Here is a 19359-nt window from a genome sequence, read left to right as displayed (position 1 = left end):
CTTCGCAAAACACGTAGAAAATGTATGATCATCCGCAGAGTTGTGGTATTACAATGTGTTGAATCGATCGACTGAAGTCGAATCAACTGTGGCAGCGCAGAGAGATTAGGAAATGAGGCACTGAAACTGTTGCGTTTGGGCAGGCAGTTTAACTGAGAAGGGTTGAAGCAGAGGGTATATAAGATGCAGAATGGCAACAGCAAGAAAAGCGTTCCTGTGTGTTAACGTCGAATATAAATTCAAGTGTTAGGAAATCTCCTCTGACATATGGAGTATAGCCTCGTACGGAAGTTGAATATGGACAATAAAGATTCATACAAGAAGAGCGTAGAAGCTCTTGAAATGTAGTGCTACAGAAGAATGTTGAATATTAGATGAATACTTCCAAATACTAATAGCGAGGGAGTGACCAAATTGGACTGAAGAGAGATTGAGAGGAAGGATCGGTTGATAGCACACACCTAAGGAATCAAGAAATTTTCTATTTGTTAGTGTAGGGAACTGTGTGTGAGGGGAGGGGTGAGGAAGGGAGGGGAAGGGGGAAAGGTAAAGACTACAGAGGAAGAACAAGACCTGCCTACAGTAAAAGCAGGTTCATATGAATAGCAGTAGTTTTGCAGGACTGAAGAGAGTTGCACAGGATAGACTGACGCATAGATTTGTGTCAACCAGCCTTCGGACTGAAAACCAGTGCAACAGCTTACGATACAGTGAGGGGACAAAAGCAACGGTATAGCGTTACACACATATACTGATGGCGCTGGTATCACTTACACAAAATATTAAAAGATAGTGCATTAGCGTAGCGGTAATTTCTACTCGGTTGATTCATGTGAAAAGGTTTCCAATGTGATTATGGCCGCACGACTGGAATTAACAATGGCTGGCTCTGAGCGCTATGGGACTTAACATCTCTGGTCATCAGTCCCCTAGAACTTAGAGCTACTTAAACCTAACTAACCTAAGGACATCACACACATCCATGCCCGAGGCAGGATTCGAACCTGCGACCGTAGCAGTCGCGCGGTTCCGGACTGAGCGCCTAGAACCGCGAGACCACCGCGGCCGGCGGGGAATTAACAAACTTTGAATGCGAAATGGTAGTTCCAGCTAGATGCATGGGTCACTACATTTCGGAAATCTTTAGGGAATTCAATATTCTGAGATTCACAGTGTCATGAGTGTGCCGAGAATACCAGATTCCAGGCATTACCTCTGACCATGGACAACGTCGTGGCCGACGGGCTTCACTTACCGACCGAGAGCAGCGGCGTTTGCGTAGAGTACACAAGTAACGCTGCTTAAACAACAGCAGAAATCAATGTGGGACATACGACGGACCTATGCGTTAGGATAGTGTGGCGAAGTTTGGCGCTAATGGACTAGAAAGCAGGCGACCGAGCGAGTGCCTTTGCTAACAGGACGACATCGTCTGCAGCGCCTCTCCTGGGCTCGTGACCATATTGGTTGGTACGAGGCGATTAGAAAGCCGTGACCTGGTAAGATGGGTCCCGATTTCTGTTAGTAACAGCTGATGGTAGGATTAGAGTGTGGTGAAGCCATGGACCCAATTTGTTAACAAGGCACTGCGCAAGCTGGTGGTGGCTCCATAATGGAGTGGGCTGTGTTTACATGAAAATCGTTAGGTCCCCTGAGCCAACTGAACCTATCCTTGCAGCCAAACTACGTTGGAAGTTTTGTGGATGTCAATGAGGCATGTCACCAGGCCACAACTGTTAGCGACTCGTTTGAAGACCATTCCGGACAACTCTAGCGAAAAAGGTAGCGATTCTGATAGCCCATCATGGATCCCATCAAATATTTATGGGATATAATCGAGAGGTCAGTTCGTGCACAAAATCTTCCACTGATAACGTTCTGCAATTAGGACGTTTATAGAGGCAGCGTGGCTCAGTATTTCTGCGAGGGACTTCCGACTACTTGTTGAGTCCATGTCATGTCTAGTTGCTGCACTACGCCGGGCTGAAGGATGTCCGACACCTTATTAGGAGGTATGGTTCAAAAATGGTTCAAATGGCTCTGAGCACTATGGGACTCAACTGCTGAGGTCATTAGTCCCCTAGAACTTAGAACTAGTTAAACCTAACTAACCTAAGGACATCACACACATCAATGCCCGAGGCAGGATTCGAACCTGCGACCGTAGCGGTCTCGCGGTTCCAGACTGCAGCGCCAGAACCGCGCGGCCACTTCGGCCGGCGTGTATTAGGAGGTATCTCATGACTTCTGTCACCTCAGTGCACTTTGACATGCCATGAATATTTTGTTGGTGTTGCAATGTGGAATGATAAAAATTTCGTGATGTGTGTGTCGTTAACTGTAAGCGTTTCACAACTACGTCGTAGTCCGTAAATACCACTTAAGTAGTTCATTATGGTAATTTGCTTGCACGCATGCGGCTGGTAACTGGCAGTTACAGAAAGCTAAAGATAAAATGTCCTCATTGCGTCATGAAAATTTCCTTTCAAGTGATGTCAGAGCTAATTAACTACAGACGTATTTAAGTTAAGCCTACATTTCGACGTACATTTCCATGTAGTTCAATATTAACTATAAAAGTACAATAACTTAATTATAAACGAACCGTGTGGCTAACAGTCCACGAACAACGCCGTATTTCATCCGATAGACTTCATTGATGTAATTACCTAAGTTTAATGTTGGAAGAATGCTCTCCACTCTGAGACATTCGTTAGGTCCCCCGAGCCAACTGAACCTATCCTTGCAGCCAAACTACGACAAATTGGTTCCATTCTCTTTAGGGCATGACATACAGGTTGCCAGATTTTAAATGAACTAATCTGATGCGTAACTAACACTTATCTTAATCCAGTAAACTGTTGTGAGGTGCCGATGTGAATAGGATAGCCCAACAAAGTTACCTGATTTAATTTTTCTTGTTTCCTTAAAGAAACAAAAAAAAAATGATTCCAAATTGTTGAAAATGTATGCGAAGCATGCTAACGTGTTTCAAAACTACCTGAGTTCATTTTGCAATCGAGTGCAAACAAGAAAGAACAGTCGCAGATCGTCGCACCACCTTCGCCAAATGTCTCTAGCGACACTACACATTCTCGGAAATACTGTTCGTCAACCAGCCACAGAACCTCATACCATATGCTGATGCCAGATGGTGTACTGAGCTGCATCACACTGTGAAACCTGCTGCCACTGCACCATTTCGAGAGACTCTGAGCACCCAGTCGTGTCATCAGTAGCACCAATATCAAAACTGCCTAATAATGTCTTTTGGAGTTTTGTTTCGACACTGATCTATGCACATGAACTATAACAGAAGTCGTACTCAGTAACGTACGAACAGTTGTGACGATCGGTTTGTACAATTTAGCGGAGAAATACATAAAAGACGTCTATGTGTTATGCTCTCTACCAGAGAGATAAATCGAAATCAGTGTCGTTTAGCTGTGTCATCTCGTTCCGTATTGTAGTCGTCAACAGTCGTTCCCGGAGGAATCGTAAGGAGCCAAAGTTCACTAATGACAAGCAGGAGAGACGCATTCTGTTGCTTAACGTTGCCTGTAGCAACTGACCGAATACAGATACGTTTAACGCCGTACATTGTTGCGATGAGACCTGGCAGCAGTCACGTATCGGAAAGGGCGCATACTTCCGTTCCATTGCTATTCTATTGATCTGGTTAATAAACAAAACCCAGATATCTGTGTTACTGGTCTTCATGGGGCATTTTCTTCAACGCCGAAGGGAGTGACGTTCTACGAAGTCATCAACCTTCCACATTTTGGGGTCTGAATATCACGTTTTGCTGTAGGTATAGTAAAGGATTATTTTTATATCACGCAAAACGGTTTACAGTATAATATTATATCATAAAAGATGATTGGTGTTTGGGTCGTTGCCTCTTTAATGATCCACCACAACACACATTCGCAACAGTACCGCCTTTGAAACTTCATGTCGTACTTAGCCAGCAGATCATAAATAAATAATAAATAAAGCGTAATCTCTGGAAAACAGAATGAAATGGCCTAACACATGACGGCATCGTAGCTTTTCCACTATTTATCATTTATACAAGTTCAGCCCTTTGGTATTGAAAGTGTTGCACATGCCGATGGTACAGCTTACATTTATCAGGGAAAAACTTCCGAAAAATTGGAAGAAAACTTACATAGGTATAGCCTAGTGAGACGTGAACACTGCTTAATTCTTGTCAGCTGAAGAACAAGCGGTCGTTCAGGAAGCTGGCGCCATTGCCCTACATCAAAATACCTAGGCGTCACTCCAGATCAATTCTAAAAGTTTGTTCAGAATTACCGTCGGGATACCAAACAAAATCTGTGCCACAATAAACAACCCAGATATGCGTCCAGGTACAGATGGAGTGTACATCCTCAGGTATTTTCAACAACAACTCTGATCTTCGCTGTCCGGCTGGAGAAGATAGGATCACTGTTATAAATCAATTCATCATTAACTGGCCCGCCAGATCACCCGACCTAACCCCATTAGACGTCTGTTCAGGAGGCTAGTTAAAAGGGAATGTGTACGTTACGGTGTTGGACACACGTGAAGGACTTTTCGTTCACATCACCGACGCTGTTGCCCGCATTAAAGCCCGCCGAGGTGATGTTGATGTGCAACACAACATACGCTCCAACACTTTGTAAATGCATTGAGATGTGTGGGGTACATTTGAACCGCTCATGTAGGATGGATCAGTCATCTGCCCCACCAGAATTCTGTCCACCACAGCGCCTATACACTATTTTGGTAAGCAATATTCATATACACTCCTGGAAATGGAAAAAAGAACACATTGACACCGGTGTGTCAGACCCACCATACTTGCTCCGGACACTGCGAGAGGGCTGTACAAGCAATGATCACACGCACGGCACAGCGGACACACCAGGAACCGCGGTGTTGGCCGTCGAATGGCGCTAGCTGCGCAGCATTTGTGCACCGCCGCCGTCAGTGTCAGCCAGTTTGCCGTGGCATACGGAGCTCCATCGCAGTCTTTAACACTGGTAGCATGCCGCGACAGCGTGGACGTGAACCGTATGTGCAGTTGACGGACTTTGAGCGAGGGCGTATAGTGGGCATGCGGGAGGCCGGGTGGACGTACCGCCGAATTGCTCAACACGTGGGGCGTGAGGTCTCCACAGTACATCGATGTTGTCGCCAGTGGTCGGCGGAAGGTGCACGTGCCCGTCGACCTGGGACCGGACCGCAGCGACGCACGGATGCACGCCAAGACCGTAGGATCCTACGCAGTGCCGTAGGGGACCGCACCGCCACTTCCCAGCAAATTAGGGACACTGTTGCTCCTGGGGTATTGGCGAGGACCATTCGCAACCGTCTCCATGAAGCTGGGCTACGGTCCCGCACACCGTTAGGCCGTCTTCCGCTCACGCCCCAACATCGTGCAGCCCGCCTCCAGTGGTGTCGCGACAGGCGTGAATGGAGGGACGAATGGAGACGTGTCGTCTTCAGCGATGAGAGTCGCTTCTGCCTTGGTGCCAATGATGGTCGTATGCGTGTTTGGCGCCGTGCAGGTGAGCGCCACAATCAGGACTGCATACGACCGAGGCACACAGGGCCAACACCCGGCATCATGGTGTGGGGAGCGATCTCCTACACTGGCCGTACACCACTGGTGATCGTCGAGGGGACACTGAATGGTGCACGGTACATCCGAACCGTCATCGAACCCATCGTTCTACCATTCCTAGACCGGCAAGGGAACTTGCTGTTCCAACAGGACAATGCACGTCCGCATGTATCCCGTGCCACCCAACGTGCTCTAGAAGGTGTAAGTCAACTACCCTGGCCAGCAAGATCTCCGGATCTGTCCCCCATTGAGCATGTTTGGGACTGGATGAAGCGTCGTCTCACGCGGTCTGCACGTCCAGCACGAACGCTGGTCCAACTGAGGCGCCAGGTGGAAATGGCATGGCAAGCCGTTCCACAGGACTACATCCAGCATCTCTACGATCGTCTCCATGGGAGAATAGCAGCCTGCATTGCTGCGAAAGGTGGATATACACTGTACTAGTGCCGACATTGTGCATGCTCTGTTGCCTGTGTCTATGTGCCTGTGGTTCTGTCAGTGTGATCATGTGATGTATCTGACCCCAGGAATGTGTCAATAAAGTTTCCCCTTCCTGGGACAATGAATTCACGGTGTTCTTATTTCAATTTCCAGGAGTGTATGTCTTCATATCCATTCATGGATGTGTGTAGTCTTCAACCTGCTCGAGTTCCGTAACGATCTAAAATCGTACACATGTTCATAGGACTTTTTCAGTTTATTTTCACGTGCAGAACCACCTTCCAAATTATGTGAACTTCTACCGGAATCATCTTGTATGTGTAAGCATTATAAGACGTTTTTTGTAATCTTTTTTTGTTTTCTTTTTTATTATCTAATAATCTGCCGTGATATTTCTCTACTACATATACGAGTATATGAAATTGTTTTTGCTTCTCAACACCGTTATAATTTTCTCTTAATTTTCATGGAAATACTTTCGCGTACTGTTTGAACGCAGTATAAGTTTCTCTGGACAACAGCAGTGTTTGTAACTTTGTGAAATCTGGTTGGCCTTCTTGGAGCCCACTGCTCCTTAACATAGTTTGCTTTGAATAGTACGGAAGGCTGCAAACTGGGATACGTGTCACACATTACCGTCAGAGGCGACTATGAAGAAGAGACAAACGGAGGACAAAAGGATATGGACACTCACTTTGAACACAGTGAACGGCTGTTGACCGAAGCAGGTCCGCGAAATAGATTTTGTTCTTTCAGGTCCGTATTACTTTGACAATTTGCTAATGCTTAAGATTTGCAGCTTATATTGTGCACATGATAAAATCTCCAGCGTCATCCAAGCAATGAAACAGAAGTTACAGCACCTTCACAACCACTTTCGCCTTTGAAACAGCGTTCTTCTGTCTTTCGCTAGCCACCCCTTGCAACGCTTCAAATGTAATCTGGGTTGTCAATGTTTTCTCTGTGCTACACACATCAAAAAAGTTTTGCATCAACTCGGTTCCTTCTGGAACCTGTACGGAAAATTGGAATAGAGATCAACATAAACATCAGTTCCGCCATTTTTACTGTTCATGAAAACCACACATTGCATGTTGAACCCCCGTACAGTGAGACCTTCAAAGGGGCTGGTCCAGATTTCTGTACACTCCGGTACCTCTACTACCCAGTAGCACGTCTTTTTGCATTGATGCATGCCTGTATTCGTCTTGGTATACTATCCACAAGTTCATCAAGCACTGTTGGTCCAGATTGTCCCGCTCCTCAACGGCGATTCGGCGTAGATCCCTCAGAGTGGTTGGTGGGTCACGTCGTCCATAAACAGCCCTTTTCAAACTATTCCAGGCATTGTCGATAGAGTTCTTGTCTGGGGCACATGCTGGCCATTCTAGTCGAGCGATGTCGTTACCCTGAAAGAAGTCATTCACAATATGTGCACGACGGGGGCGCGAATTGTCGTCCATGAAGACGAATGCCTCGCCAATATGCTGCCGATATGGTTGCACTATCTGTCGGAGGATGGCATTCACGATCGTACAGCCGTTACGCCGCCTTCCATGACCATCAGCAGCGTACGTCAGCCCCACATAATGCTACTCCAAAACAGGGAACCTCCACCTTGCTGCATTCGCTGGAAAGTGTGTCTGAGGCGTTCAGCCTGACCGGGTTGCCTCCAAACAAGTTTCCGACGATTGTCTGGTTGAAGGCATATGCGACACTCATCGGTGAAGAGAACGTGATGTCAATCCTGACCGGTACATTCGGCATGTTGTTGGGCCCATCTGTACCCCGCTGCATGGTGTTTTGGTTGCAAAGATGGACGTCGTCATGGAGGTCGGGAGTAAAGTTGCGCATCATACAGCCTGTTGCGCAAAGTTTGAGTCGTAACACGACGTCCTGTCGTTGCACGAAAAGCATTATTCAACATGGTGGCGTTGCTGTCAGGGTTCCTCCGAGCCACAATCCGTAGGCAGCGGTCATCCACTGCAGTTAGTAGCCCTTGGGCGGCCTGAGCGAGGCATGTCATCGACACTTGCTGTCTATCTCGTCCATGTGCGAACAACATCGCTTTGGTTCACTCCGAGACGCCTGACACTTCTTGTTGAGAGCCCTTCCTGGCGCAAAATAACAATGAAGACGCGATCGAACAGCGGTATTGAACGCCTAGGCATGGCTGAACTACAGGCAATACGAGCCGTGTACTTCCTACCTGGTGGAATGACTGGAACTGATCGGCTGTCGGACAGACAACACGAGCCGTGTACTTCCTTCCTGGTGGAATGACTGGAACTGATCGGCCGTCGGACCCCCTCTGTCGAATAGGCGCTACTCATGCATGGTTGTATACATCTTTGGGCGGGTTTAGTAACATTTCTGAACAGTCAAAGGGACTGTGTCTGTGATACAATATCCACAGTCAACGTCTATCTTCAGGAGTTCTGGGAACCGGGTTGGTGCAAAACTTTTTTGGTGTGTGTATTTGTATAGGTGCTTTTGTTGCCTGGTATTGTTGCCAGGAGTCACGTTTCGGCGGGATTGTCAAGATTATCCATATGAAAAGCGACTCATTGTCGGGATACATAAAAATCCGTATTACACCGAAGCGGATATTATTTCACGTAAAGTACTCTGTTCATTGCATCTGTGTTTAAAATGAAAGGAAGTCTTGTAAACGTAACAGAAAACAAGAAATTAGCTTTTAGTCCAAAGAGATTTAGACTAACAAAAGCGCTGCTTTAAGTTGAAGTCTGATGAGAAGTAGATGAGGTTTCATCGCTGCCTTAAAAACCATGAGAACATGTATAAATCTGTGAGTTCCTTGTTTTCTCTAGCATATTCTAAAACTGTTTCGGAAAGACGTTTTATCCTCCGAAGATCTCTTGGCAGGCTGAGACAAACTGTTTGTCATGGGCCACATAAGAAGCTGTATTATCCACTCGACTGCAGTTTCTCAACAGGGAAAATGGAAGATTTAACTGATGAGCTTGAAGTGTGAGCAAAAATATCGATAAGGTAATATGTGGTATTTTTGTTCAATTCAGGCTGATTTAAATTGTTTTACTCGCGTCGTTTAAATTTTAAGTGCTCAAAATAATAAATCTTTAACAACAGTTATGCAGCGTGTCCCAGGGGAAATGGTCAATACTCAAGAATGTGATAGGTACGACCAATCGAAACAAAAAATCTACTAAACATCGGCTCTGAAATGCAGACCGTGAAAGTTATGAGCACTTGCTCATCTTCAAACTGGCGAAGGAAGTGTCTTCTATTGTATGCTCCTTGTTTGGCATATTTTAAGAGGAGGTAATATGGACCAAAACAAGAACAAAAGTCATGTAACATTGGGCCCTAAAATACATACCTTAAGAGTTATGAAAACTTTCTCAGTATAGGAGACGTGTGTCGAAGATGAACAAGTGTTCATGGCTTGCAAGGTATACTTTTCAAATCCCATCCTTGCTGGCCTTTTTTTTAATCCAAACTACCACCTCTCAAAATACGGAAATCAAAGAGCCTGCAGTAGAAGAAATATGTTTCACAATATGGAAGTGTCCATAGGTTGTAAGGTATGAATTTTAGATCTAGACATTTTTGCTTTCGAATGGTCGTTCCTGACATGGCCCTGAATATTGACCATTTATTTTGGGACGCCCTGTATATTTAAATTTTACATCAGTTTTTGTTGATTCTACCTTGGACGATGTCAGTTTCCTGAGTTTGTTCAGCTTAGAAATGTCAGGTTCGTAAAAGATAATACCTTTGTTTGAAAAAAAAAAAAAAAAAGAAAAGAAAAACTGACAACCTTGATTGGTGGACACAGAAACTGCAATATTAATTAGGTATGAGACTTAGGAACAACGTTCTCGTTTCCACCAGGCGTACTTGTCATCTCTGTGATTTGTGGAACATCTTATGATGACTCCCACGAAAGACTGAGGCCAATACTCTTCTTCGGAAGTTTTGATGAACAGATTCACTTGATTAAATAATCACACGTTAGTTTTTATTTGTCAGCGAATGGATAATAACACATTTTGGACCTTCTACAGACTGCAGCCGGGGATGTGAGCTACTCGAACGTGGAGTTCTGGTACCCGACACGGCCTGGTTTGACGGTACTGAAGGGCCTCGACCTGGAAGTGTGCAAAGGCCAAACAGTGGCGCTGGTGGGCCCTTCTGGCTGCGGCAAGTCCACCTGCATTCAGCTGCTCGAGAGGTTCTACGACGCTGCCTCCGGCACTGTGGTGAGTACGCGCAGCTACCACCGCTCTGGTGTCTGTCACCTTTCGGTTTGTCACCTGCCCTTCATCTACCTCCATACGACCAACGCATGTATTCAACGCAGAGGCAATCTGAACCCTGTAGGAGGTGAGATTTCCATCATCGATGTTCGCCTATAAGGAGTAGAAAGTTGATAACGCCATATTCCTTAACACTCCAAGTTCTACGATTCTTCTGTATGAATGGAGATAGGAATTCGGCGTGAATTTTAAAATGCAAATCGAAATTAAAAATTTACCATACGGCGACTATAATACCAAACTCACTTAAAGCTGGAAAACCTGCAATTATAGCAGCAGTGACCGATCTAACAACTGCGCCATACATTTTTCTTATGTAGGCGTTGGCGACCGCAGCCCCGTATTCTGACTGGTTACATATCTCTGTATTTGAATACGCATGCCTACAATTATTTCTTTGGCCCTTCAATGTATATTGCCTCCTCCTGCGTATATCTCGCGAAAAGACCATGAAGATATGACCGAGCGAGGTGGCGCAGTGGCTAGCACACTGGACTCGCATTCGGGAGGACGACGGTTCAATCCCGCGTCCGGCCATCCTGATTTAGGTTTTCCGTGATTTCCCTAAATCGCTCCAGGCAAATGCCGGGATGGTTCCTCTGACAGGGCACGGCCGACTTCCTTCCCTAATCCGATGAGACCGATGACCTCGCTGTTTGGTCTCTTCCCTCAAAAACCAACCAACCAACCATTAAGATAAAATTAGAGAGATTCGAGCCCTGTGGAGGCTTACCAGCAATCGTTCTTGCTGCGAATTACACGTGACTGGGAGAGGGAAAGGGACAGGTGATAGTGGTACACAACTACCCTCCGCCACACACTCCAATTAGGTGGCTTGTGGAGAATAGATGTAGATGTCGATGTATACGAGTCGAGAAACGGTGGCTACCCTTTTCTGGAAAGAAGAGAGTGTTTTTGTGGTTGATTTCATGGAACGTGGATCAACTATTATAACTCATCAAACTGAGATGTGCCATCCACAATTGTCAGTGTATGAAACGGTTATCCAGGACAGTTTTACACAGCAAGGAACAGCCACACATCGCTGTCCCATATAGAGGAAAATGTTCAGCATTTTAAATGGGAACACGTCCACCACCCACTCTAATCAGCTCATACTCAGCATCTGCTGCCCCTTCTTGCACTGGAATCAATGTCTTAGTGACCGATGGTTTGGCACGAGGGACTCAGGATTGCCATTTTCAACTGGTACAGTTCCCAAATGGAGATCATTTGTGCAGCATATTCGTTGGAAAATGTTTTTTGGGGATTCTGGGGATTCTATTTTCCCACAAACTTACTTTTCGAATACGTCACGTACTTTCTACTTCTCACTTTAACGGTGATCATTTGAACGAAAATAAAATTCACGCTCATAGTTGTACTGTCAGAAGAAATGTTTCTCTTTGAATGAGTGTGATATTTTCAAAATCATTTCTTGCTAGTACTGTATTTCAAAGCATGTTACTCAAAAATACATTTTCTTTCTTTGTCCCAAAGTACAGCAGAAATGTTGAAGCTGTGTGTTGAAAGGAAATCTTCTACGAAGTGATCTAACAACAAAAATAACTTTTCTTTTCAGGCCCTAGACGAACGACATGTGTCCCAAGTCAAAATGTCTGCACTACGATCCCAGCTGGGACTTGTTCAACAGGAGCCAGTTCTCTTTGACAGAACTATTGCCGAAAATATTGCTTATGGTGACAACGACCGCGATGTTTCCATGGACGAAATCATCGAGGTAGCAAAGAAAGCTAACGTCCACAAATTCATAACGGCTTTGCCACAGGTATGACTGACTGACTAACGAAGGGTGAAATTTACATTATATTTTAAATCTTTTTGATACACGGTGTCTTTGCCCAATATTAAATGTAGTTGTGAATTTTTGACACAGGGTTACGAAACGCGCATGGGTGAAAAAGGCGCACAGCTCAGTGGAGGGCAGAAACAACGAGTAGCAATTGCAAGGGCTTTGGTGCGTAATCCACGCGTGCTTCTACTGGATGAAGCAACATCAGCCTTGGACACAGAGAGTGAAAAGGTACGTCATGAAAACGTAATTGCTTCTAAATTACCTCTCGGCTTCCGTCTCAGGTTCTTCGGCCTTGTTTGATCAGTTTCCTGAAGTTTCGCCAGCACGTTTTTCTGGCATTGTTAACGATTCACCGACCATTACTGGCGGCAGGCTGTAGTCGAGCTTGCGGTCGCTGATTATACACTTTTAATAACAAAAAAAGAACACCACGAAGGAATTATCCGAATGTGACAGTTTCAGAACATGTATAATTTATTCAAGACAAAGAGCTTCACAAATTGAGCAAGTCAATAACACGTTGGTCCACCTCTGAACCTTGTGCAAGCAGTTACTCGGCTTGGCACGGACCGACTGAGTCGTGGGATGTCCTGCGGAGTGGTATCGTGCCAAATTCTGTCCACCTGGCTCATTAGATGTGAAAATTCCTACCCATGATGCTCCGAACATGTTCAGTTGGGGAGAGATCCGGCAAATTACTGGCCAACATAGGGTTTTCGAAGTACGACGACAAGCAGTAAAAATTCTCGCCGTGTGCGGGTGGATATTATCTTGCTGAAATCTATGCCCAGCATGGCTTCCAATGAAGGGCAACAAAACGTCGCGTTGAATATCTTCGACGTACTGCTGTGCAGTAAGGGCGCCGTGTATGACAACCAAAGGGGTCTTGCTATGATGAGGAATGGAACTCCAGACCAGCAGTACTTGTTGCTGAGTCGTACAGTGTGTGACAGATTGGTATCCCACCACTTTTTGGGGCATCTCCAGGCATGTGTTCGGGGCTCAGTTCGAATTGGGACGGTTCCAGGTCGAAGATGTATCGTCGAAGATGTATCGTCGAAGATGTATCGTCGAAGATGTATCTAGGGACTAGGGACACCCCAGACACTGGTGGGTTACCAACCTTACTGCCGTCCACCATTCGTTCCGACAAGTGGGAGTGATGGTCTGGGGTGCAATTTTTCTTTTTTTTTTTTTTCCAAACCCTATTTCGACCAGCAAGGTCGCTCGATCTCTCCCCACTTGAAGTTTTTGAGCCCTATGGGCAGGGTCCTCCAACCAGATCGGAATTATTGCCATCTAACGCGCCTATCGAACATAATTCGGCATGATATCACTCAGGAGGACATCCAACAACTCTATCAGCCTATGCCCTTTCTCTTGAATGAATCATGCAAAACTTCTGAAATCGTAATCATTTGTTTGTCTGTATACGTACATCCCATCTACCTATTTCGGTCCCATTCGGATAATTCCTTCATCGTGTCCATTTTCATTAAAAAAAATAGTATAAGTACTTGCCGAGCCATCGTCCAAGTGTTTTTCAGTGGTCAATAACGCTGCGGTTCCTCCCTGCTACCTGCAACGTAGCTCGCTGCTGCTTGGGAGGATTTATTTTTTGTTGTTGAAGGTATTGTCACAATTGTGTATGTCTGTTGCTTCCGTGAACAAGCAGGGGTGATAGCTCTTCTCTATACTGAGGTCAGTCTCATAAAGCGCGTGCTCCGCCACGGTCGACATCGCCATGTGCCGCAACGCAGGGTCGCTTATATCCGGTGATCCTGGTGTTGACTGACATTCCAGTCATTCCAACATCGACTTTTCCACAAGTACGTGAGTGCGATATATTGCCGACATTGCGAGTGGTTTCCTTTTCTCCTCTGCCGATCGAACACAATCTTCCACCTTTTATGTCAGTTTATAAATACTCTTTACGCCGTATTAGCACCCTGTATGGCAGGAAGACCGTATCCGACAATTCTTTTCGCAGTGTGTTACTAGGCCAAGTGATTAATCATGTGACACTTCTTCTGTGGCATTGTTCATGAGAACCCTTTCTGAGTGTATCATCTCTCGTAGGAGGTGCTGAGGTTCATATCCATCTTACTCGCGTTACGAGCGCATTAATGATGCCTCATTCCTGCAGTTATCGGTCCGAGTATGTCGGACAAATTTTGGAAATTTGTGGTAAGATCTCATGAGACCAAACTGCTGGCGTCATCGGTCCCTAAACTTACACTTACACTTACACTTAATCTGACTTACGTTAAGGTTAACATACACACACACACACACACACACACATGCCCCAGGAAGGATTCGAACCTCCGGCGGGGGGCCGTGACAAGGCGCCTGTGACCGTGCGGCCATTCCACGGCGAGTGTGTCGGTTTTCGACACACATTTTGTGGCAGGTTTCCAGCAACCCTCGTCACCAGCACATCTTGAAAGGGTAGCTTTAGGTGCTTTTCTACTTTTATGCGTACCTCCTACGTAGAGTTACGTCTACGATACCTTGGTTGTGTAGAACCGTGTGAGGAACAGGTTGTTGACTTTCTAATACACCTGAGACTGTCTTCACGCCCGTAAAAAATTTACCTTGGAGGTAGAAAGTGTCTAACTGCTACCCTTTCTAGATGTGTGGTCCCGAGGGATGGTGAAGTCCTGGGACACAGCGTGTATCAAAATCTGACACATGCGGACCGGTATCGGCAGAAACTCTCAAATCACCAATCGAGCCGCTGAACCTCAGACACGTGATGCTGCACCTAGGAAGAGCTCTGATGTGCAATGGGTGCTCCACCAGTTCCATAAGAAGTGTCACAGAACCAAACACACGGTGAAATGGTGCATCGGAAAAAGCATTGTAGGGTATTACTTTTCATTCATACACTCCCAGAGTGACGGACAGAATCGACAGATGTTATGCAAACATGGCGTAAAGAGTATACACAAACCATGAAAGAAGATCAAAGAGTACCTCAGATCGGCAAAGAAGAAAAGGGACTCACTTGCAATGCGGAGAAAAGTCTGTGTTCGAAAGCCTAGACGATCAATCGACATCAGAATCACTGAACGTAAGCGGCATTGCAGGTAGCACAGGTAGAGAAATCGGCCGTTGTGGAGCACGCGCTGTATGAGAACGACCATATAGAAAAATTCGCTAACACCGAAGTTCTTGTTGTAGAGAAGAGCTATCGCACCTGCTTGTTCAGGGAAGATACAGAAATAAACAAACATGAAAATATCTTCAAAGTGAACGGATCCTGGATTTCCGTGCTGCAGCGAACGACCGTTGCAGTTAGAAAGGGTAGAACCGCAGCAGTAATGACCACGGAAAAGGCCGTTCATGCTGGCACACCAGGTGCAATTAGTGTGCAGCCACGAGCTCAGCTCCAGTCCACCAACAGCAATAGAGGTTGAAGTCCTGACAGTGCCAACAAGAGAAAACTCATCAGACAAATATCGACAGAAAAACCCAAGACAGAAGCCTAAAGGCAGTTTGTCAACGAGTAGCCGCGGAAGCCTTCGTATTTCTCTTTGTTACTGTTCCTTAAAACTCATTTGAGTAGCACATGAATTGTCCAAATGATACATCTATTTGCGAGTTATGTCCTGCAGTGAATCTATTCATGTTTTTCCTATGAGCTTACATTCTCCTGAGAGTAATAGTTAAGCTTCACTTTACCTTAAATTTCTTCGTCTCAGGTCAATTTTTTATATTATTTCAGATATCTTTGTTACCTTAAGTCTTTTTTATCCTTTATAGTCTTTGCATTATTTTCTTTCGTTTTTATCTTTTGCTGAGAATACATAATAATCACAAAATTAATAATTTTCTTCTTCAGATTGTCCAAGAGGCACTTGATAAGGCGAAAGAGGGTAGGACCTGCATAACAATTGCACACAGGTTATCTACGATTCAAGATGCTGATGTCATTTGTGTGATAAATCATGGAAAAGTTGCTGAAATAGGAAAGCATGCAGAACTGCTAGCTAAACGTGGCATTTACTACAAACTCCATAGTCTTCAGAGTACTTAACTTTCTCATTTTAGAGTCTGTTACCTAACATGAAGGAGGTACAGACTCAGAAAAGTATAGATAAGAGGAAGAGTATAGATAAGAGGAAGAGTATAGATAAGAGGAAGAATATTGCACTTGGTCTAATATTTACCATCAATATGATACGATATCTTATTTATGAGATCAAAATCGGTTTTTAATTATAGATTTGATTTGTTCTATGTACAAATCACGTTCCTGCCAAATGCCAAATATTTTGTGTTTTAATTAAGATGTTGACAGTATTGAGAATTGTGAAGCAAAGCTGTATTATTCATGATTCAAAACGTTACGAGCATCCAGAATATTGAAGAATTTCTAAGAAATAATGGGTGACTTAATTAGGATGCTAAGCAGGTATAAGTTCGCAATCTGTGCTAGTTACATTCATTGATTGTAAATTATGGAATGTACTTACTTTATGAGGCTGGTTGATGAACAATAACTATTGGTTTTGTATGCAACAGAGTACAAATTACAGTATTCCCTTTTCATAAATGAAAACAAAACATAATTGAATGATTATGATGTTCGGTCTACTGTAATCTTAAAGCCATACTTCTAGTGGGCTTGTCTTGCATATAGTGGAAAACAATGTTATCAATTTTAAAGCCTTTGTAGCTTTTATAATATTATATGTCATTGTGTAACTGTGGATGAAATTACCTCAAGCTTTCAAAGCAATTATAACAGTTTTCAGAACCAAAAATAATGATTTATATGAAACACAAAAAAATATTTCATCATTTTTACCTTTTTCTTAGCAAATTATCATATTGATTAAGATGCCAAAAAATATCTTTAATTTACTAAAAGCACTAAAAAAATTACATATAAATATGAGATCATGAGACTACAATATTGTGGTCAAACTCTCAAAAAGATTTGTGAGGTTCATAAAACACTTAATGTCTCAACAAGAGACCCAAAAATAGAATGAATTCTTACTAATATGTATGCCAGGGTTTGTGCTGATTTGTTTACTCCCTTCAATCTTATGTTTCAGTAGATACCAACTGACTGTCCAGTAAATTGTTGAGGTATATGTTAGACACCACTAAGGCATTTGTGCATGTTCTGTTAGCATCTTGCTCTAATGGATCTGAAATTGTATCTTTACACACATTCATACAGTGGTCTTTCGTTAACACTTCCAGACATTGATATATGCTGAAAGCACATGCTTTATCCACGGTTTCTGATATAACTTGGGTCAAATATGTAATTTGTGTCCTATATGGTGCTTCCATAAGTTAGTTTTTATATGCAACTACTGTATATATCTGAATATTTTTATTTGTACTTTTAAAATATATTTTTGTAAACATCTTGTCACAGTTCTTTCTTTCATTCGAATAGCACTTTAATCCCAAGGAAATTAACGACACTGTCTAACTATAGTCATATATAAACACATGACAGTTTGCTATGATAAGCCATGCATCAAAAGCAGTAACAGTTAATGAGACTACATGAATGTATTACGCAAACAGGTAAAATTTACATGACTTTTGGAGAAAATTCCTTCAAATATTGAATGAAACATTTATTCTGTGTTTACCTATGTTTCTTTCTACGTTTGTATTGAATTTAGTTTGTATCTGAAACAAAAAGTCTCGAAAATAATGTGGAAATCCATGTAATGGAAAGAAGTTCCAGGTTGTTACTAATTCAGAGGAACGACAAATACCAAATATTTAGTATCCTACCCAACTTAGTCTGTAAGTTGTGCTCTGTTTCAATTCTGTGTTAAATAATGGCCTGTTCCCCTTCTCTAGATGCCCGCTACTTGCAAACGATTTCGACGATTGCTGTGCGGTTGGTTACAATGTATACCTTGAGCTCAGCATTTCACTAGCATCAGCATGTAGTATTTTGTTTTGAATCATTTATATATTCTCAGTAAGTGCTGTGTTTCTCATTTTCCCCAAATTTATAAAAACCACTTTACATCTAAATGTTGTCATATTCGGGGTATAGTTCAGACTACATGATCCAACAGATCCTAGTACTGTAGACTGTAATGTGCAGAACTAAGAATTCTATCTTGTGTGTTTTCTGACACTGACTAGCCAAACTGGTTTCATCATACAAGTCATGTGATTGACGCCACAAGAGCGACAGGCTGACTGTCTGTTAACTGCTTCTGAAGTTTCAGACAGTCTACACGTAACGATATAAGGATTCCTCTACCAAAATGCACGCGTTCAGGAAAGTTTAAACTCGATTTACTACAGAGTCTAGTCAATTTTGCAGTCCCATCCTCACATTCAGATGAAATTATACCATTCAACCATTGATCCAGCACGTTAGAGAGTTGTCTCTTGAGTGCAATGTGGAGGGTAGAGTTCAAAATTTTTCAAGGCACCTCTGTCCATTGAAGGTACATCATGCTAGGTATCTATGGCATGACTTTGTGGTAGCACTATAGTGACCTGGCCCATAATTGAACAAATTTGCGAAACACAAGGAAAGACTATTTAGGATCTTAAAGGCTTTTCACTTTTGTGCTTATCAAGCGTAACTTAAGTTTTTTTCTTAAGTTTGTAGAAAATGAAAGATCATTTTGTCAGCAGTGGTCGGTTTATAATAACGCACTATTGACACAAACATTAATAAGTATATTACTTACAGGAAGACGTAAAGTTTGAAAGGAACGACACACCAGTCGACCAAGAGTCACAGTGATTACTTATTTCTGAAAATATTTTGTTGACTGGGTGAGATATGAGGGCAGCAATACTGACTCTGGAAGGTGAAAGGACGTTGGCGGTGACAGGTGTGCGATGACATGATGATGAGGGCGATAACTACAGTAAAGATGACAGCTGTTGATGACTGACAGCGAAGACCATGACTGGCACCGAATGTATTGACTGATGGTCATAATGACGAAAGTGACGATTATGTGAGACAAATTTTCTCTAACGAGATATCAATCCTGAAAGCAGACTATGCGGCGGTGTTTCCCTAGGAGGCTTTCCAACCATAGGATGCACAGCAGTGCCAAATTTTTTTATTTATTTTCATTTCATACCTCTGCCTATATGGAGAGCGATGGGCTGCAGAGGTACAAGAGTCAGCACTTCAGCCAAAAGCTTTAACAATGTGAACAAAGAAGAAG

At 43.6% G+C, this 19359-nt stretch overlaps 1 protein-coding gene across 1 annotated transcript in view; it reads left to right on the top strand.

The window, feature by feature from the left end:
* The window catches only part of LOC126252983 (ATP-dependent translocase ABCB1-like), a 231734-nt gene extending 214216 nt beyond the window's left edge, over positions 1-17518 (top strand). The window contains exons 20-23 of the mRNA XM_049954011.1: positions 10105-10299; positions 11939-12145; positions 12254-12400; positions 16020-17518. Of these exons, the coding sequence (XP_049809968.1) occupies positions 10105-10299; positions 11939-12145; positions 12254-12400; positions 16020-16214 (744 nt within the window). The 3' untranslated portion in view covers positions 16215-17518. The remainder of the gene's footprint in view (positions 1-10104; positions 10300-11938; positions 12146-12253; positions 12401-16019) is intronic.
* The last annotated feature ends 1841 nt before the right edge of the window (positions 17519-19359 follow it).

This window comes from Schistocerca nitens, chromosome 4 (assembly GCF_023898315.1).
Source record: "Schistocerca nitens isolate TAMUIC-IGC-003100 chromosome 4, iqSchNite1.1, whole genome shotgun sequence".
Taxonomy (NCBI): Eukaryota; Metazoa; Arthropoda; class Insecta; order Orthoptera; family Acrididae; genus Schistocerca; species Schistocerca nitens.
Note: the sequence above shows the minus strand (reverse complement) of the source record. Positions and strands in the feature narration are given on the sequence as shown.